The 21,084-nt window shown below is 49.1% G+C and overlaps 1 protein-coding gene across 1 annotated transcript in view; it reads left to right on the forward strand.

Annotated features, from left to right (window-relative positions):
• Positions 1-21,084, forward strand: part of CSMD2 (CUB and Sushi multiple domains 2) — a 308,910-nt gene that overhangs the window by 189,407 nt on the left and 98,419 nt on the right. The window contains exons 14-16 of the mRNA XM_053998582.1: positions 4,245-4,427; positions 15,571-15,897; positions 18,742-18,936. Coding sequence (XP_053854557.1) covers positions 4,245-4,427; positions 15,571-15,897; positions 18,742-18,936 — 705 coding nt within the window. The remainder of the gene's footprint in view (positions 1-4,244; positions 4,428-15,570; positions 15,898-18,741; positions 18,937-21,084) is intronic.

Below are 21,084 nucleotides of genomic sequence, written 5' to 3' on the forward strand. Positions count from 1 at the left end.
CAGCACAAAGAGCTCTGCAAAATTCCTGCTGCCACATTTTCCCTCAGAAAAAAACGTTTTGTCAAAATTTTCCCCCCCTGTATGAATAATATTTGATGGAGAAAGCTGTGAAAGATTCATGTCAACTTGTTTCCTTTCAATAATGTCAAAACACTTGGTTTGGATGCTCTTGTTTAGTTTTGACTTCTATTATTCTAATGTGGAAGTGATTTTGCTTTAAACATTCATCAGGAGGAATGTTTCAATCTTATTGAAGTAACATGTTTTGATATTTTTGAATCACTCCTCTTTTTTTTTTTATGGAACTTCTGCCCTGCTAAATATTTCATGGATTTTACTCCCTACGCAAAGAAATGCAGGAACCAGGGGGTTTTTCTCAGGTCACAAAACGGAATTTCTGAATAAATTCAATTTCCTGACCTCTGTAAGGTGATGAAACCTTCAAGCTGTGTTTGCCTGCTGCTAACAAGGAGAGGGTGGGAATTGGGAGCTCTAATTCCTCATTTTCCTCCCGTTTTTAACTCCCTGATTTGAGCTGGGGTTGTGCAGAGCGACAGGAAAGGGTGAGGAGGGAGGAGACCCTTGAGAGTTGAATTATTCTCTCTCAGCCAAGGGTCAAAACGCTCTGATTTTACCTCACTTGGCCACATTTTTTCCGAGCTCCTGATGCCCTCAGCCCATCCTGGTTTTCCTGACGCTGCACATTCCCAGTTCCCTTTGGAATTACAGCTCTGGAACTCCTGCTTTTCCCTAAGCTGGAGCTGCTTGCTGCAGAATTCCTGGGATTCCCATCCCTGCAGAGCCACCAGCCCAAGCTCAGGGAAATATTTGGGGCTGCCTTTGTGGGGTTTTGGCATCTCTGACTCTTCTGGGGGCTGCAGGAGGACGGGGCTGCCACGGGTCAGGCAGGAATTTTTTCTCTTGGGGTGTGGAGGAGTTTTGGGGCTGCCACGATGGAATTTTTTTGTGTCCATGTCTGGAATTTTGGGGCTGCCACGACGGGGTCAGGCAGGAATTGTTTGTGTCCATTTGTGGAGAAGTTTTGGGGCTGCCACGATGGGAATTTTTTTGTGTCTGTGTGTGGAGTTTTGGGGCTGCCAGGATGGGAATTTTTTATTTCCACTTGTGGAATTTTTGGGGCTACCATGATGGGGTCAGGCAGGAATTTTTTGTGTCCGTGTGTGGAGGAGTTTTGGGGCTGCCAGGATGGGAATTTTTTGTGTCCATGTGTGGAGTTTTGGGGCTCCCACCATGGGATTTTTTAATGTCCATGTGTAGAGTTTTGGGGCTGCCAGGATGGGAATTTTTTGTGTCCATGTGTGGAGTTTTGGGGCTGCCAGAATGGGAATTTTTTGTGTCCATGTGTGGAGTTTTGGGGCTGCCAGGATGGGAATTTTTTGTGTCCATGTGTGGAGTTTTGGGGCTGCCAGGATGGGAATTTTTTGCTACAGGATGGGCTGGGAGGTGAATCCACTCTTGCTCCATGTCCTAGAGGATGGCTGGAGTGAGGTGCGTTGGAGAATCCTGGAATGCTTTGGATCAGGCAGGACCTCAAAGCCCATCCCAATCCATGGGCAGGGACATCTCCCACTGCCCCAGGAAGGTGCTCCAGCCAGGGATGGGGAATCCTCACCAAATCCCAGCAACCAGAGGGATCCCAGGACATCCAACAGCTGCTGCCCCAGTGACAGCAGCACTGGGGACACTGGGGACACTGGGGACACTGGGGACAGCTCCCAGGGCCATCTCTGGCACTTGCTAAGTGCATTTCCAGGTTGCAGGGTGTGGGAAGGGAAGGGATGACAGCCGTGGGTGTTTTGAGTGGCAGCAGGGAGCGTCCCCAGCCCCCAGGGTCCCTGTCAGACACGCTGATAAATGTTCCAAATCCACTCCTCCCATCCCAGCTCGTTGCTGTTCCTTGAGTTTTCCAGCTGAATTTTCATTTCATGCCAGGCACTGTTGGCCTTGTGCGTTTTTGCTGGGAGGAATGAACAGTTCAGTGCAGCTTTAACACCCAAAATTTTCATTTTCCATCCCTAATATGCAACTGCAGCTCCTAAACAGTTGGATTTGGAAACTGTGCGGGAAGATCCGTAAATCCTGGCCAAGGGCTTTCACTGAGAGGCAAAAAACGCAGCCTGTTTCACGAAAACTTTTAATATTAATTTATGTTAAATTATTTTGGGGATGCTTCATTAGCTAGCAGTGAGTTTTCAGCTCGAGATGCAGCAGAAGCTCCGTGACTTCTGCTCAAAATACACCTGGATGTGGAGTTGCCTGGAGCCAGAATAATAATGAGGGATGCTTCTTGTTATTCCAGCCAAATTGGGATATTAGAGGGAGTCATGCAAGTCTCAGCTTCCATGATTTGCCTCTGTAAGGGAAGTGTCATAAAAGAGATTTCCAATTTGGTGCAAGAAATTGGAAGCGGGGAGGAAAAGACAGCGAGACTGATCAGAGATGATGGGGATAAAAACCAGAGGATTGGGAGAGGAGCGTGGAGCAGATAAATAATGTGGGAACACTCAGGAGGAATGAAGGAGTGAATTTTTGGGGATAAAAAACAGAGGATTGGGAAAAGAGAGGAGTGTGGAGCAGGTAAACAATGTGGGAACACTCAGGAGTGAAGTTTTTGGGGATAAAAATCAGAGGATTGGGAGAGGAGTGTGGAGCTTGGAGCAGGTAAATAATGTGGAACACTGAGGAGGAATGAAGGAGTGAATTTTTGGGGATAAAAACCAGAGGATTGGGAGAGGAGTGTGGAGCAGATAAATAATGTGGGAACACTCAGGAGGATGAAGTTTTTGGAGATAAAAACCAGAGGACTGGGAGAAGAGAGGAGTGTGGAGCAGGTAAATAATGTGGGAACACTCAGGAGGATGAAGTTTTTGGAGCTCATAGTGATCCAGGGCAGGCAGCCCTTTGGGAATGGGATTGGAGGGAGCAGGAGATAACAGGAAATTGTGCCTGGGGTTTATTTGGAGTCCAAATGAGAGAGGGATTAACTCAGTGTGGGGGCAAGGCAGGAATGGGAATGGGGTTGGGGTAGGGAGGGAAGGAGAGGGGACAACCCAGCAAATTCCCTGTGTGTCCCTGTGCCAGGGAGCTGAGGGTTGGTCCTGCTTGGTGAGATGTGAGCCCTTGAGTTCAGAAGTTCCTGGAGCAGAGGCAGAGCACGAGCTGCTTTGGATCCCTGTTTTTTTCATTTATTCCCTGTATTTTATTTATTTATTTATTTTCATTTCTGGGATGGTCACAGAATCTTGGAGTGGTTTGGGTTGGGAGGGACATTAAAGCTCATCCAGTTCACGGGCAGGGACAGCTCCCACTGTGCCAGGCTGCTCCAAGCCCTGCCAGCCTGGCCTTGGGCACTGCCAGGGGCAGCCACAGCTGCTCTGGGAATTCTATTCCAGCCCTCACAGGGAACAATTCCTCCCTGCTATTTAATCCAAATCCCCCTTCCCTCATCCTGAAGCCCTGGAATTGAGGCTGGGGAGCCCTCAGGAGGGGTTTTTAGGAGAGAATCGGGGTTGGGATGCCACAACCTGGTGGGGGCTTCACCAGCTGGGCCTCAGTCCCTTCCCCACACCCAAAATCCTGTGTTCTCTCTTCCAGGCCCTTCCCCACACCCAAATTCTCTCTTCCACCCTCTTCTCCGCACCCAAATTCTGTGTTCTCTCTTCCAGCCCCTTCCCCACACCCAAATTCTTTCTTCCATCCCCTTCCCACACCCAAATCCTGTGTTTTCTCTCTTCCATCCCCTTCCCACATCCAAATTTTGTGTTTGCTCTCTTCCAACCCCTTCCTCATACCCAAATTCTCTCTTCCAACCCCTTCTCACACCCAAATTCTGTGTTTTCTCTTCCACCCTCTTCCCCACCCCCAAATTCAGTGTTTTCTCTCTTCCAGCCCCTTCCCCACACCCAAATTCTTTCTTCCATCCCCTTCCCACACCCAAATCCTGTGTTTTCTCTCTTCCATCCCCTTCCCACATCCAAATTTTGTGTTTACTCTCTTCCAACCCCTTCCTCATACCCAAATTATCTCTTCCACCCTCTTCCCCACACACAAATTCTGTGCTTTCTCTTCCACCCTCTTCCCCACCCCCAAATTCAGTGTTTTCTCTCTTCCAGCCCCTTCCCCACACCCAAATTCTCTCTTCCATCCCCTTCCCACACCCAAATCCCGTATTTTCTCTCTTCCAGCCCCTTCCCACAGCCAAGCCCTGTGTTCTTTTTTTCCAGAGATCGACCAGGGCAGCTGTGGCGACCCCGGCGTGCCCGCCTTCGGCCGCAGAGAAGGCTCCACCTTCCGCCACGGGGACACTCTGCACTTCCAGTGCCAGCCTGCCTTCGAGCTGAAGGGCCACAAAAGCATAACCTGCCAAAAGAGCAGCCAGTGGTCTGCTCAGAAACCTGTGTGTGTTTGTAAGTGGCTCAGGAGCTCCGGAGCAGCGCCCCGCGTCCCCTCTGAGGGGACCCCCAGGTGGTGGCACCTGCCCGGTGTCACCTTCACCCGGCTCGGGGAGAGGTTTGGGCTCTTCCCTGGGCAGAGCAGAGGGAGATTTGGGCTGGGCTGGGCTCTGCCTGCCTTGTCCTGAGGGAAAAATCAGCCCTTGGTGGCCATCGCAGACAGGGCAAAGCAAATTCCAGATTTAAACCTGAATTCTCTTTGGAGAGGGAACTTTGGGCTGTGCTGGGTTCTCTCTGCCCTGAGGGAAAAATTAGTCCTTGGTGGCTTTGGCACAGACAGGGCAAAGCAAATTCCAGATTTAAACCTGGATTCTGTTTGCAGAGAGAAATTTGGGCTGTGCTGGGCTCTCTCTGCCCTGAGGGAAAAATCAGCCCTTGGTGGCCATCACAGACAGGACAAAGCAAATTCCAGATTTAAACCTGAATTCTCTTTGGAGAGGGGAATTTGGGCTCTGCTGGGTTCTCTCTGCCCTGAGGGAAAAATCAGCCCTTGGTGGCCATCACAGACAGGACATGGCCAAATCTACAATTTGAACTTGGATTGTGTTTGCAGAGAGAAATCTGGGCTGTGCTGGGCCCTCCCTTCCCTTCCCTGAGGGAAAAATCAGCCCTTGGTGGCCTTGGCACAGACAGGACAAAGCAAATTCCAGATTTAAACCTGAATTCTCTTTGGAGAGGGGAATTTGGGCTGTGCTGGGTTCTCTCTGCCCTGAGGGAAAATTCAGCTCTTGGTGGCCTTGGCACAAAAAGGACATGGCCAAATTCACGATTTAAACTGGATTCTGTTTGCAGAGGGAAATTTGGGCTGTGCTGGGTTCTCTCTGCCCTGAGGGAAAATCAGCCCTTGGTGGCCATCACAGACAGGACAAAGCAAATTCCAGATTTAAACCTGGATTCTGTTTGCAGAGGGAAATTTGGGCTGTGCTGGGCTCTCGCTGTCTTGTCCTGAGGGAAAAATCAGCCCTTGGAGGCCTTGGCACAAACAGGACATGGCCAAATCTACAATTTAAACTTGGATTCTGTTTGCAGAGGGAAATTTAGGCTGTGCTGGGCTCTCCCTTCCCTTCCCTGAGGGAAAATTCAGCCCTTGGTGGCCTTGGCACAGACAGGACAAAGCAAATTTAAGATTTAAGCCTGAATTCTCTTTGGAGAGGGGAATTTGGGCTGTGCTGGGTTCTCTCTGCCCTGAGGGAAAAATCAGCCCTTGGTGGCCATCACAGACAGGACAAAGCAAATTCCAGATTTAAACCTGAATTCTCTTTGGAGAGGGGAATTTGGGCTGTGCTGGGCTCTCCCTTCCCTTCCCTGAGGGAAAATCAGCCCTTGGTGGCCTTGGCACAGACAGGACAAAGCAAATTCCAGATTTAAACCTGGATTCTGTTTGCAGAGAGAAATTTGGGCTGTGCTGGGCTCTCCCTGCCTTGTCCTGAGGGAAAATTCAGCCCTTGGTGGCCTTGGCACAGACAGGACAAAGCAAATTCCAGATTTAAACCTGGATTCTGTTTGCAGAGGGAAATTTGGGCTGTGCTGGGCTCTCGCTGTCTTGTCCTGAGGGAAAAATCAGCCCTTGGAGGCCTTGGCACAAAAAGGACATGGCCAAATCTACAATTTAAACTTGGATTCTATTTGCAGAGGGAAATTTGGGCTGTGCTGGGCTCTCCCTGCCTTGTCCTGAGGGAAAATTCAGCTCTTTGTGGCCTTGGCACAGACAGGACATGGCCAAATTCAGGATTTAAACTGGATTCTGTTTGCAGAGGGAAATTTGGGCTGTGCTGGGCTCTCCCTTCCCTTCCCTGAGGGAAAAATTAGTCCTTGGAGGCCTTGGCACAGACAGGGCAAAGCAAATTCCGGATTTAAACCTGGATTCTGTTTTTGGCCCCTCATTTTCCCCTCACGATCCGACCCTCTCCAGGCTCCCTCCTGCTGGGCCTCGGTTTTGCATTTGTTGCCTGAGTTCTCAGCAGCTTTGGGATGTTCTGCTCTCCGTGGTGACTCGGGATCACGTTTTGGGGTGGAAATGGGAGTTCCTGCACAGTCCCCGTGGGGTTTTAATGCTCTCGGTGTCCTCTGTAGATATGCTGGGCAATTTGCTTTATTGCCCTGACAGGACCTTCCTGCAGGAGTTTTCCCTCTTTTTTCCCCACTTGGTGATAACCTCACTCTTCTTTTTATCTCCTTTTCTAATTTGTTGGCTCTGTTAAAATCTGGGCCTTGGAGCAAGGGAGCGAGGCTGAGCCTGAAAAGAACAGGAGAGGAAAATGCAGTTGAGGGAGGGGAGAATGGAGAGGGAGAAAGCAGAAATGTTGTTTTTTTAGAAGTGCAGCTGCCACACTGGGTGGGATTCCAGTGGAAATGTGGTTGATCCATGGAAAGGATGGAGCTGGGAGGGGGAAAAAGCAGATCCTGCAGAGCTGGATGAGGGTCTGGATAGAGCTGGGAGAGAATTTGGGGTCATGGAGAAGGGGGAGAAGCAGTTTGAAGTCAGTGCCTTTCTTTTCAAATACTTATTTAAGCTCAGAGAAATGCCTGGGGAAAGGAAGCAATTCCTCTGAGTCCTGCCTTTTCCAGCTGCCATCCCTCCCTTCCTGTTTGTTTTTTTGTTTTGTTTTGTTTTGTTTTTTTTTCTTTGTAAGCAAATCAGCTGGAGGTGCTGCTGAGGAAATAAATACTGGAGTTTTTCCTGGTGATCTGGGAGGTGGGAAGTGTTAGCCTGGTTCTGTGCTGGTTTTTCCTTTTAATTTCTTGGGATTTCAGGTGACTTTGGGCAAGTCGGTGTGGTCGAGGCTCGTGCTGAGAGTTTGGAGTGAGGATAAATCTGTGGTTTGTGCTCAGGGCAGCAGAACTGGGTCACAGCAGAATAGAAAGGACACTTTTTTGTAAATTGGTAAATTTTAATTTTGGTAAATCGGGTAAATTTCTTCGAAATTCAGGTGTCGGGGGGTTTGTTCCTGTGGGATTTGGGGGCTTGGTTGGTTCTGGGATGTCTGGGGGCGTGTTCCTCTTAAACATGGTTGTCTGCTCCTGTAAAATGTCAGTGGCTGGGTGACTGTTTCTGTACAATTTAGGTGTCTGAATGTTTATTTCTGTACAATTTAGGTGTCTGAATGTTTGTTTCTGTACAACTTGGGTGTCAGGGTATCTGTTCCTATACTTTGTGGGTGTCTGGGTGTTTATTTCTGTGCAATTCAGGTGTCTGGGTGCCTGTTCCCGTTCAGTTTGGGTGTCTGGGTGTTTATTTCTGTACAATCTGAGTGTCTGTGCATCTGTTTTTGTCCAATTTGAGTGTCTGCATGGCTGTTTTTGTGCAATTGTGTGTATCTGGGTGTTTGTTCCTGTTCCATCTGTGTGTCTGGGTGCCTGTTCCTGTTCTGTTTGGGTGTCTGGGTGTTTATTTCTGTACAATTCAGGTGTCTGGGTGCCTGTTCCTGCTCAGTTTGGATGTCTGGGTGTTTATTTCTGTGCAATTCAGGTGTCTGGGTGTCTGTTCCCGTTCAGTTTGGTTGTCTGGGTGTTTATTTCTGTGCAATTCAGGTGTCTGGGTGCCTGTTCCCGTTCAGTTTGGGTGTCTGGGTGTTTATTTCTGTGCAATTCAGGTGTCTGGGTGTCTTTCTGTACCATTTGGGTGTCTGGGTGTTTATTTCTGTACAATTCAGGTGTCTGGGTGTCTGTTCCCGTTCAGTTTGGGTGTCTGGGTGTTTATTTCTGTACACTTTGGGTGTCTTTCTGTACAATTTGAATGTCTGGCTGTGAGTGATGGCTGAACAACTTCCCTCTGTCCTGCTCCATCCTGCACTGCTTGCACCAGCTCCGTAGTTCTGTTGTTGGCTTTAAAAATGGCATTTCCAGGCTTGGGGAATGTGGTGTCTGTCACAGGCCAGGGCAGTTCCACACCCAGAATTGGATTTTGGCCAGAGTTTGTTCCTTTTTCTCAGCAAAATGGGCTCGGGGGGGTCATTGGATAAATATCCCTGAAGGAAAACCCTTGTGCTCCCTCAGCTGAGGTTTGTGCTCTGGTTTGGGGATAGAATATCCTGTGGCTGAGGAGATTATTCCATTTATAAACAGAGAATCAGCTCCATAATTCCTGCTCTGGATTTGCTGACACTGAGGATGGAGATGTGGTGAGGGACAGGAACATTCCAGAGCTGCCAAAACCTCCAGATCCAGGGTGGGAATTGCTGTTGAAACATCCTCGTGTGGAGTAGAGAAAAAAACTCCTCATTTTCTGATTTTATTTGCAGTGGGAGGCCCCCAAAATTCACTTCACGAGGTTCATTTGACAGAAAAGAGCAGGGCCCTGGTGCTCCTGGGGGGGGTTCTGCAGTGAGAGAGTCTTACAAGGATCTTTGTTCTTCCCTTCCCTGCTCCTCCTGCCTTTCCCAAGTTTTCATCCTGCATTTTTCCCTGGGTGCTTGACCCGTGCCAGGCAGCGCCGTCCTGTTCCGTGGGGGATGATTGTGGCACCAGGAGTGACAATAAATGCCATTGTCACCACCTTGGGCACTAAAGGCAGAGTTCCTGCCTTGGTTCACGTGCCAGGTCTGGGAGAGTCATTCCAGAATTTCTGCTGTTCAGTTTGTTGGGATCAGACTTGGAAAATCCCGGTTTTCTGGACCCGCCTCGTGTTTGGCAGGGAATTAAATGGTGGGGGAGTAAAAGGAGGGGATTTGTGCCCAAAAAATCCTGGGGAGGGAGAGGTTCTGCACTGACCCCAGCGGGGTTGGGTTGGTTTGCGTCGCTCAGCAGAGTTTTGGGATTAATGTGGTCATTCCTGGGAAAGTTTGGGGCTAAATCTGAGAATGTTTGAATGGATTGGGAACAAACGCATTCATTTCTGGAAATGTTTGGGTTTGAGATTCACGCGATCATTTCCTGGGAATGTTTGAATGGATTTGGGATAAATCCGTTCATCCCTGGGAATGTTTGATGGGGTTTGGGATTAGTGTGGTCATTCCAGAGAATGTTTGAATGGAATTTGGGATAAATCTCTTCATCCCTGGGAATGTTTGATGGGGTTTGGGATTAGTGTGGTCATTTCTGGGAATGTTTGAGTGGATTTGGGATAAATCTCTTCATCCCTGGGAATGTTTGATTTGGTTTGGGGTTCATGTGGTCGTTCCTGGGAATGTTTGAATGGAACATATTCATTTCTGGAAATGTTTGATTGGGTTTGGGATTCATGTGGTCATTCCTGGGAGTGTTTGGGTTTGGGGATAAATCTGAGAATGTTTGAGTGGATTGGGAACAAACACATTCATTTCTGGAAATTTTTGGGTTTGAGATTCATGTGATCATTTCCTGGGAATGTTTGAATGGATTTGGGATAAATCTGTTCATTCCTGGAGTGTTTGATGGGGTTTGGGATTAGTCTGGTCATTCCTGGGAATGTTTGATTGGGTTTGGGGTTAATGTGGTTGTTCCTGGGAATGTTTGATTGGGTTTGGGGTTCATGTGGTCGTTCCTGGGAATGTTTGAATGGATTGAGGATAAACATGTTCATTTCTGGGAGTGTTTGAATGGATTGGGAGCAAATGTATTCATTCCTGGCAGTGTTTGATTCCGTTTGGGGATCAATCTGTTCATTTCTGGGAGTGTTTGGGTTTGGGGATAAACGTGTTCATCCCTGGTTGTTTTTGAATGGATTGGGGACAAATGTGTTCATTCCTGGGAATGTGCGAGTGGATTTGGGATAAATCTGTTCATTCCTGGGTTGGTTTGTTAACACGTGTTCATTCCTGGTTGTTTTTGAATGGATTGGGAACAAATGTGTTCATGGATTGGGGATAAACGTATTCATTGCCAGGTGTATTTTCATGGATTTGGGATAAATGTCTTCATTAACATTCCGGTTATTCCTGCCAAAAAAAAATCTGCCACAGGGAAGTGGTGGCTGCCCAAAAGTGTCCCCCCTGCCCCTGAGGGACAGTCCCATCCCAGCCTGCAGGAGCTGGATGCTGCACTTGGCAGAGGAGGGAGGAGCACAGGAGAGGTGAACAACAGCACCACGAGGCTTTTTTTTTTTTTTTTGGGCCAAAAAAATGGCCACCAACTTCCACCCTCTTGTAGCCACTGCAAAAATTCCCAAGGGAGACTGCTGGGAGAGGAAGAGTTCTGTTGGAAATCATGGGAACTCAGGAGAGGAAGGTGCAGAAGCTTTGGAGCACGTCCCAGCAGCAGATGGCTGCAGGATCCCTGGCAGGAGCAGCCCAGCCCTGTCCCAGTGGGGATCAGCAGCTCCCAGTAAGTTTTTAAAAACTTCAACTCATCCCCAAAGCCAGTCCCTGCTCCTGCTGGAGTGGGTGGCAGTGAAACCTGCTCTTCCCTGCACATCTATTTTAAATTCAGTGATATTTTCCTCAAGATTTGGTTCCCAAAACCTGCCTGGTTTTCATTCTTCTCCTCATACCTGCAGTCCCACCCCCGGACTGAGCCGAGTTTTGTTGCTCTGAAATACCAAAACCCTCCCAGTTAATTTTGCTCCAAACTCCTTCCCTCACCTCCCACTTGCCCTGTGGTGCCACAGGGTTTCCAGGAGGAAAAGGCACCATGAGGTGCAGTTTTGTTTTTTTTTTTCCCCTTGGAATAAGAGATACAGAAAGAGGAAAATACAAAAGGTAAATAAAGCACTTTGCTGCCCAGCTGGAGCAGTGCCCTGAGCTTCCAGCACTGTCCTTCTTTTCCAGTCCATCACCAAGTTCTGCCTAGAGGAGGCATTTTTGGAAAAAAAAGGAAATGCAAGGCAGAAAACCCACTCATGTCTCCCAGCTCTTTCCCAAGACTTCTGTGGGAGCAGGATCCAAAAACTGTGAGGAAAGTCGGGAATTTTGGATTGTTTCCATGGAAACTGCAATTATTCCAGTGATTCCTTGCTTGGTTTTCAGCTCCTGACCCCGGTGCCTTTCCTGCTCCCATGGTGTGGCCTCTCCTTGGGATCAGCCCTGGATTCTCCTGCAGGATGAGCAGGGGTGGAGTGTCTGGAGCCAGGAACGGGAGAAGAGAGGTGGTCTGGGAGGAGATGGGATCTGGGAAAGGAAGAGAAGAGAAGAGAGAAGAGAGAAGAGAGAAGAGAGAAGAGAGAAGAGAGAAGAGAGAAGAGAGAAGAGAGAAGAGAGAAGAGAGAAGAGAGAAGAGAGAAGAGAGAAGAGAGAAGAGAGAAGAGAGAAGAGAAGAGAAGAGAAGAGAAGAGAAGAGAAGAGAAGAGAAGAGAAGAGAAGAGAAGAGAAGAGAAGAGAAGAGAAGAGAAAACTTCAGCAGGAACTTCTGCTGAAGAACTCCTGCCTGATCCATGTTCACTTCCATGTCCCTCTCCTAAGGGAAGAACCAAGGAGCTGCTCCTTCATTGTTTCACTGCTCTAAACCAAGGCAGAATCCTGGTGGTGCTTGTGATAACTTGAACAAATCCCTGTGCTGGTTCATTCATGACGTGGTCTCGCTACTCTGTCTCTGCTGTGATTTATTCTGTATTTAATAAAGGGATTTTTCTCATTGCCTTTGCAGTAATTGGTCAGCAATAAGGATTATTGACAAATGTAGCAATTATTGACACGGTCAGCTCTGTAAACAGACCCCTGTGCTGTGCACATAATGAAATGGCCTCTCCTGGCATTTAACAAGGGTAATAAATATTAATTGCAGCCAGGGCTGCTCCCAGCCCGTGCTGCTGATGGACAGCTGCAGGCAGCAGGGCTGGCCTCTGTCATGTTGGGAATGACTCCTGCTGCTGAGGGCTCTTTGGGAAGCTCCAGCAGCAGCAGACAGGTGCAGCTGGGCTGTCTCCAGCTTTCCTGCTGCCATCATCTTCCTCCTGACAGCCTGTGACACAGCTGTGTTAAACAGCTCCTGGTTTATCCCAGTGTCCAGCTCCAGGGAGGCTGACATGGATCAGAGCTGAAACCTCCTTCCACAGTGAGGGAAAACCTCCTTCCACAGTGAGGAAAAACTTCCTTCCACAGTGAGGAAAAACTTCCTTCCACAGTGAGGAAAAACTTCCTTCCACAGTGAGGGAAAACCTCCTTCAACAGTGAGGGAAAACCTCCTTCCACAGTGAAGAAAAGCCTCCTTCCACAGTGAGGGAAAACCTCCTTCCACAGTGAAGAAAAGCCTCCTTCCACAGTGAGGGAAAACCTTCCACAGTGAGGGAAAACCTTCCACAGTGAGGGAAAACCTCCTTCCACAGTGAGGGAAAACCTCCTTCCACAGTGAAGAAAAGCCTCCTTCCACAGTGAGGAAAACCTTCCTTCCACAGTGAGGAAAAACTTCCTTCCACAGTGAAGAAAAACCTTCCACAGTGAGGAAAAACTTCCTTCCACAGTGAAGAAAAACCTTCCACAGTGAGGGAAAACCTCCTTCCACAGTGAGGAAAAACTTCCTTCCACAGTGAAGAAAAACCTTCCACAGTGAGGAAAAACTTCCTTCCACAGTGAGGAAAAACTTCCTTCCACAGTGAGGGAAAACCTTCCACAGTGAGGAAAAACCTTCCACAGTGAGGAAAAACGTCCTTCCATGGTGAAGAAAAATCTCCTTCCATGGTGAGGAAAAACCTCCATCCACAGTGAGGGAAAACCTCCTCTGCTTCAAAAGATGAAGAAAATCATCATCTCACAGACACCACGGTCTTGTTCATGAGCCTTGTGGCTTCCTGGGCTGGATGTTCCCCTCTGGGATGTGATTCCAGCTCCCCTCTCCATCAAGGAGAGCTTTTTCCTGGCCCAGTGGCCTTGGTCCTCCAGCTCCAACTCGCCTTTCTCCTCACTGATCTTATGGAAAATCAAAATCCTCATTTACTTCCCTGCAGCGGAGACTCTTGGAGGTTTTTTTTTTTTTATCAGCTCCTCTTTAATCTGTCACTTTGTTTTATCTGGCAAAGGTTAATTTTATATTCTTCCCTCGCTCTGCTCCTCTCCCCTTTGTCAGCAAGTCCTTTGTTGTTTTATTTTCTGAACTGGCGACTGCACCTCTCCCTTGCTGGGCTGCTGGAGGTCCTGGCTGAATGCTAATTCACCCCTTTGGATTTAAAAATTTTAGAGGAGACACCTCATCCCTGCTGCTGAGACATTTCCCTGGGTGCGAATGAATTTATTTTCAATTTTCCTGAGGCAGATTACACCATGCTTATGCTGACAGAATTATTTGACAGCATCCCCTGATATTTCAGCGTCTGCTAGAGAGAGAGAGAGCCCAAAAAAAAAATCCTGAGGATGTTTTGCAGTTTGTTTTCTCTTTAATCTGCTCTCTTTGTGGCTGAGAGCAGGGAATGGATTGTGCAGCTCCGTGGCCTTGATAACGTCACGGGAACGTCCGAATTATTTGATCCCAGCCCATTAAGTGGTGAGGGGAGACAGAGGGAAAATAACAGAGGGAGGCAGAGCAGTGATCCAAATAATTGCCTAAATGCCAACCCCGAGCCAAGCTCATCCTCTGTGCCAGGAATTAGGGAGATGGATGTTCCCAATAATGGGTTTTACCAAGGGTGGCGGTGGGGAAAAAGGATGAGCAAAGCACCCATACATAAAATATCCCAAAGTTTGGGCAGGTAGCACTTCAAAGGCAGCCTTGCCTTCCCAAATTAATGGGCCTTGGCAGCTGCAGCCCGGGATAGATTGAGCCCCTGGAGAGCTGGAGGGTTTTTCATGCATGCTCTTCCCCTCAGCTTCGTTTTAAGCCTGGTTTTAATTATTTCCGTGGCAATGGCAGCCTGGTTGGGTGCCTCTTTTTGGGAACCAGCAGAAGTCAGGGATTTATTTGTGGTGGGAAGAGCTTCCCCTCCACCAGGGCTGCAGATTCCTCTGGTTTGTCCCAAACCCCAGCGTTTGGGAATGTTCTTGGGCTGTTCCACCTCTCCCAGTGCTCAGCCAGGTGTAAACGACTTCCCAAGGACACAGACAAAGCAAATTAACTCCCATCTCCTTCTCCAAGCATCCATTTGTTGCTGTGTCTCACAAATATTCCCTGTGGGACAGGCGTGGTGTGGATGGAAGGAGTTTAATGAATGCAGAGGGTGAATCTGGAGAGGAGCATGGAAAGGGCAGATTTTATTGTAAGCAAGCCCTGAGGAGTCTGCAGCACCCTGGGGATGGATGTGGCACCTGTGGGTGACAGAGCTGAGCCAGGGACAGCAGCAGGGGAGGCTGGAGCAGTGCCCGGAGTGCCTGAGCTGGTTCCTTGCTCCAGGTTCTGTGGGATGTGCTGGGATGTGGCCACAGCAAAAAAAAAAAATGTTGAGGCAAAACCTGGCTGGTTCCATGCTGGCTTTATTTTGCACCAGCTCAAGTCACACACTGGATTCTTGGGAGGCTTTGCTGAGGGACGTGCAGGAGAATTCACCTGGAAAATGACAGATCCCACCTAAGAGGCATTTTCTTCCTGCTGTCAAATAAACCTGGAAGGGTTTATTGGAAGATGGCAAATCCACCCAAAATCCTGAAGAATAGGTTGGGTTTTTTTATCCCAATAATAAAAGGTTCTGATTTAGTGGTGAACAAAAGGTTCTGATTCAGTGGTGACCAAAACATTTGGATTCAGTGATGACCAAAAGACTGGGATTTAGTTGTGACCAAAAGTTTTGGATTCAGTGGCGACCAAAAGATTTGGATTTAGTGGTGGCCAAAATATTCTGATTCAGTGGTGACCAAAACATTTGGATTCAGTGATGACAAAAATATTGGGATTTAGTGGTGACCAAAATTTTGGATTCAGTGGCGATCAAAAGATTGGAATTTAGTGGTGACCAACATTTGATTCAGTGACTGAAACATTTGGATTCAGTGATGACCAAAGGCTTCCCTGCTGCTCCTGTGAGGGAGGGAATTAAAGACCAAATGGAAGGGAACTAATGGAAGATCCAGGGTGGTGTTTCCCCCTCCTGGTTTTTGATGCACGTGCAATGCTGATATTTATACGATGACAGAAGTTCTGTCAGTGGGCTCTGGCAGCCTGGAAGTCACTTTTCCCCCCTGCAGATAAATCCCTGGACAGATAAATCCCTGCAGATAAATCCTCCTGAGGCAGCCTCAGAGCAGGAATTGGGAATGTCCCAGCCGAAGGGGATGAGGGCAGGGACGCCTGTGCCTGTGGGACTGATGCCACTTTCCCTTTGCAGTTTCCTGCTTTTTCAACTTCACCAGCCCGTCGGGGATCGTGCTGTCCCCGAACTACCCCGAGGAGTACGGGAGCAGCCTGCACTGCGTGTGGCTCATCATCGCCAACCCCGAGAGCAGGATCCACCTGGCCTTCAACGACTTCGACGTGGAGCCCCAGTTCGACTTCCTGGCCGTCAAGGACGGGGGCACGGCCGAGTCGCCCGTGCTGGGCACCTTCTCAGGGAGCCACATCCCCTCCTCGCTGACCAGCAGTGGTCACGTGGCCAGGCTGGAGTTCCAGACAGACCACTCCATGGAGAAGAGAGGCTTCAACATCACCTTCACCAGTGAGTGCGGTGCCTTTTGGGGGTTACCTTAAAAACAGAGGCAGGACAAAATTAAGGGAGTAAAAAGCAGTTTTAAGGGCCTTCAGTGACATTTAGGACAGACCAAGCCCTCCCAAAATGGACAATGGTCACAGGTTTCAAACTTTTATAACTTTGGTCCATTTGAATATTGAAGGTTGATTTTCCAATTAGTCATTTACCCCAAGTTTGCTGCCCCCAACTCACTTTTGTTTCCATCTCTGGGGGCCTGAGTCAGTGAGGGGTCCTTGATTGCCAGGCCTGGAGAGGAATTGTTGTGTCTGCCCAAAATGGGGAAGCAGCAGCTCACACTGCATGTGGAGTTTGGAGCTGTGCACTAAAGAACTTCAGGATTACAAATAGATGAAAAATAGAAAAGCTCAAATCCTAAGGCATCCAGTGCCTCACCCTTCCTTCAGCTCTAAATTCGTGTTGGAGACTGCAGAGATTGATCTTGCTAAAGCTGTTGGAATTCCAAAGTAAACCTGAAAATTGGGGATCAATTCAGATTTGCAGTTGGGTGATGGAGGATTGGTGGCACGTTTAGAGCTGGTGGCACAGATTCTTTCTGGCTGTGAAGTTGAAAGCTCCCTCTCAGGGGCTCCTTTCTGCTCAGGGAGCTGAGGTGATGCCCTGGGGGTAGCTCAGGAAGAACTCTTGGGTCTGGGATGGTCCCTCAGTCAGTGCCACCCTCGATTGCTGACAGCCAGAGATGCAAAACTTAGGAGAAAAAGGCAAATGTAGCCCTGATTTGTGTTAGAAAGTCTTGAAATTTCCAGAGAGAGATTTGGCTCCCTGTTAAGTCCACTCCTCAAATCCACATGATAATTTTAGCTTTGTATTGTCCTGTAATTTTCCAAAGACCCTTTTTAAACATCTTCAGCAGAACTGAGCTTTGTTAGGCTGGCCTTTGGTGGCACGGATAAATTAATGGCCTTTCCAGCCCTGATTGCAGAGCCTTTATTTAAAGAGAAATAAAAAAAAGATAAATAAAATCAGAGGCCTTAAGGAAGCATTTGCCAAACTCCAGCAGGCCGAGGGCTCCTCAGAGGAGGGGGGTTTGGGTGAGGGCGTGCCAGGAGTGAGGGTGACACCTCAGGAACGCTGCTGGTGCCTCTCCCTTTCCCCTGTTGGGAGCTGTCCCTTGCATGGGGACATTTTTTTCAGGACGTTTTTCATGTTTTTCAGTGCTGGGGTTGACTCAGGAATGAGTTCATTTGTTGTGACTGCTTCGAGTTCTGCACTGAGCCTTTCCCAGACAGCTCCAGGCCCTTCCCTTCAGTCTGGGGAGGGCAGAGGGGGCCAGGGACAGGTACCAGAGCACAGGGCTCATCACATCCAGCCCCTTTTCCCCTCCAGCCCTGTGGAGAGCAGGAGATGGTGAGGGCAGAGATGCTCTGGGAGCAATCCAGGGCTCAGCTGGCTTTGCTCAGGTGCGTTAAAGACACTGAAACCTCAGGTGTGGGATTAACCTGGAGCCTTTAATCCTTGCTGGGCTGCTCCTCTCCCAGCATGAGGAGATGTAGGACACAATTATGCACTTAATGAGGAATTAAGGCGTAATTGCCGAATGTTTGGCTGGTGTAGCTTTAACTGCTGGAGAAGGTCTTAAAACCGAGCCAGGCGTCCCTGCAATCCCACAAGGACTCGGTGGCCCCTGGGAAGGTGATTCCTGTGTGTGCTTTGTTTTCTCCCAGCAGGGCTGTGAACGGAGCTGAAAGGGAGTCGGTTTAGGTGGGATTTAGGGAAGGACTTGATCTCTGTGAGGGGCTGGGATGGAATTCCCAGAGAAGCTGGATCCCTGGAAGAGTCCAAGGCCACGCTAGATATGGCTTGGAGCAACCTGGCATAGTGGAAGGTGTCCCTGCCCATGGCAGGGGTGGCACTGGATGAGCTTTAATGTCCCTTCCAGCCCAGGCCAGCGTGGGGCTCTGTGATGTGGCAGTCACAGAACGTGCTAAGAAGACTTTTTAACCTTGGTGCCTTAAATATTTCCATTTTCCCCATCAGCGGTTCTCTTATGTCCCCTCTGGGCAGAAATTTTTAGGTGTTTTTTAAAATCTCTTCCTAGTTGGAGTATTTTTCTCTGTGGAAGGTGGCTGAGAAGGTGACTCAGTTTCCCAGGCCCTTTCCTGCTGCTGTTCCTGCTGTATCCCATCCTCTGATGGACACCAGCACCTTTAACCTCCCCCTTCCTCTCCTGTTGCGCCTGAGGCAGAAACAGGGGAGGAAATTCCCCTGAGGGAAGGGGAAAATTTCAATTTTCCTCAATTTGAGGCTGCAACATCCTCATTCTGGGGATAGGTTGGGGTTGGGGGGAAAAGATGCGTGAGACTCTTCATCTCAGAGTCGTGGGCTCGAGCCCCACGTTGGGCGCCAGCTGTAAAATCAGAACTCCTGAACGCGGGGACGATCTTACACAGGACAGCAGTAACAGATGAAAGGCGCCCTTCAACTCGGGACTAAAATCGTGTTTATTCAGGAGCCGCCTGGGATCCAGGCGACGCCTCGGGGGGTAACAGAGGTGTCTGGTCTGGTGGCATCTAGAAGAGGACAGAGAGCCCGAAGGTGTCGTCCAGGGGGGTTGTGAGCCCAGGGGAAAAGGGGGGCAGAGCCGAGGGGCCACATCCATTGGGATGCAGGTGAGGAGAGGGAGAGGGGAGGGGCAGACAAGGGAGAGACCCCCACACCTGAGGCGTAGGGGGGAGGGGGGGAAGACCACCCCTGAACCCCAGTGGAAAACAACAACAACTAAATAAACGAGTGCAACGCAACGGATATTGACTCTCCTCTTTTCCTCTTCTCCTCTCCTCCTCCTCCTGGCAGCGTTCCGGCACAACGAGTGCCCGGACCCCGGCGTGCCGGTGAACGGGAAGCGCTTTGGGGACAGCCTGCAGCTGGGCAGCTCCGTGTCCTTCCTGTGCGACGAGGGCTTCATCCGCACCCACGGCGCCGAGACCGTCACCTGCGTCCTGCAGGAGGGCAACGTGGTGTGGGACAACGCCGTGCTCCGCTGCGAAGGTCAGCCCGGCCCCCCTGCCTGCTCCTGGCCTGCTTTGGGGTGGGAGGGGCATTAAAGATCCCATCTCACCTCTTCCCATGGGTAGGGAGGCTTCTGCTGTCCCAGAGTGCTCCAGCCTGGCCTTGCGCACCGCCAGGGATCCAGGGGCAGCCACAGCTGCTCTGGGAATTCCATCCCGGCTCCTCCCCACCCTCACAGCCAAGAATCCCTTCACCATATCCCCAGATCTCCTCCTGCCCAGTTCAAAGCCATTCCCTGTGTCCTGTCCCTCCATCCCTTGTCACAAGTCCCTCTCCAGCTCTCCTGGAGCCCCTTTAGGCACTGGAAGGAGCTCTGAGGTTTCCTTGGAGCTTCTCTTCTCCTGGTGAATGTTCCCAGCCTGGTGGGAAGAGAGATTCTCTTTGTCTTCTTCTGTCTTCTTCTGCCTTCTTCTGCCTTCTTCTCCCTTCTTCTGTCTTTTTCTTCTTTCTCCTCCTCCTTCTCCTCCTCCTCCTCCTCTTCTCCTCCTTTTCTTCTTCTTCTCCTCCTCTTCTCCAGGTGAACATTCCTGCAGGGACAGAGGTTTTTGGGGGAATTTTGCAGCCTTTTGGGATCCAGAATCAGGGTTCTGCCTGTCAGGGTCTCACTCTCACATTCCACAGTGTCCAGCCGACACCTTCCAGGGTTTTCCACGTCTCTGGAAGGTGCTGTCTGCACAGAGGAGTTTGCTGGGGAGGAAGTTTCAGTTCAAATATTCCTGAGCTCTGTTTATTTTCCTTTTTTTTTTTTTTTTTTTTTTTGGTGTGGAATGAACGCGAACGCTGGGGAGTATTTTTATTGCATTTGTTTGATGATTTGATGATCAGTTCTTGTTACAACAGGTGTTTTTCTAATAACAGTAATAATAAAAGGTTCTGGTTTAGTGATGCCTCAAAGCTTCCCTGCTGCTCCTGTCAGGGAGGGAATGAAACAACAGGGAATGGAAGATCCAGGGTGACGTTTTGCCATCCTGGTTTTTGATCCACGTAAAAATATCTGATATTTATGTGATGACAGAAGTTCTGTCGGTGGGCTCTGGCAGCTGAGAGGCAGAAATTCTGCATTTCCATCTCCTGGCCACAACAGCCAGCCCTGCCATGCGAGGAGCTGGGCTGAATTAAAAGCTTTAATTCAGATTTCAAAGCTTTTTTAGGGCTTTCAAGCCTCTCCTCTGGAAGAGAAAAGTGAAGAAGGAGCTCATTAGGACTGAAAATCTTCCTGTGCCCTGTGTTCTCAGGGAAGTGATGCTCCACTCTGGTATTTGCAGCAATTTGAATAACGAGTGCTGGGCTCTTGAGAAACAGCCCTGGAATATTGAGAAATAATTTGAGTAATTTGCCCTGCATTGCCTGAGCAGCAGGAATTGCACAATTCTGGCCATTGTCTTTGGGATTGAAGGAAGGAATCAATTGTCTTCAACAGCTTTTATAGAATAAAAAGCTGGACTTTCTGTATTCTTACATAATTTTGCTCCTGACAAAATGTGGGTTTAATTCAGGGCTGCCGTTACTTTCAAAGCACAGGCCTTGAAATTTAAATATTTTTTAAGTATGGAAGGGAAACGTTCATTAAATAATACACTTCTAATCAACTTTTATATTTGATAACCTTCTGCCTTCTCCTCCTGATCACTCTGGTGATTTCTTTGACTCGCCCTTCAGTCTGGACATTTTAATTACCCTTTCTAAGCCAGGAGAAAAGCCCAGAGATCTAAAGTCCTGCTCAGCACTTGAGAAAAATTAATGGGAATGAAGGAGACAGAGAAAAGGGTGGAAATCCTGACAGGATACGACGCAGCTTTGGGGCAGAAAGGAAAAAGAAAAAAAAAATAATTGCTTTGGAGCCAGCTGAGATCAAATGACTTTCATCAGCCACCCTTCAGAGCAGCAGGGGAGCTTTGGGGCTGGGACTGGCACATTTTGGGGTGGCACAGGGGGCACGGTGACATTGGGGCTGGCCCTGGGTCGCTCCTTGGAGGACAAAACCTGGCACTTCCTGGGGGCTGTGGGATTTTAGTGCCTCTGGGCCCTCAGAGCCAGTGTCCTTCCCCCAGAAAATGCAATCAAGTGCCTGCAGCTCCTGCTGGTGGCACTGGGGACCGCGGCGTGGAATTAATGCCCTGCTCTGGT

Source organism: Vidua macroura, chromosome 25, assembly GCF_024509145.1.
Source record: "Vidua macroura isolate BioBank_ID:100142 chromosome 25, ASM2450914v1, whole genome shotgun sequence".
NCBI lineage: Eukaryota > Metazoa > Chordata > Aves > Passeriformes > Viduidae > Vidua > Vidua macroura.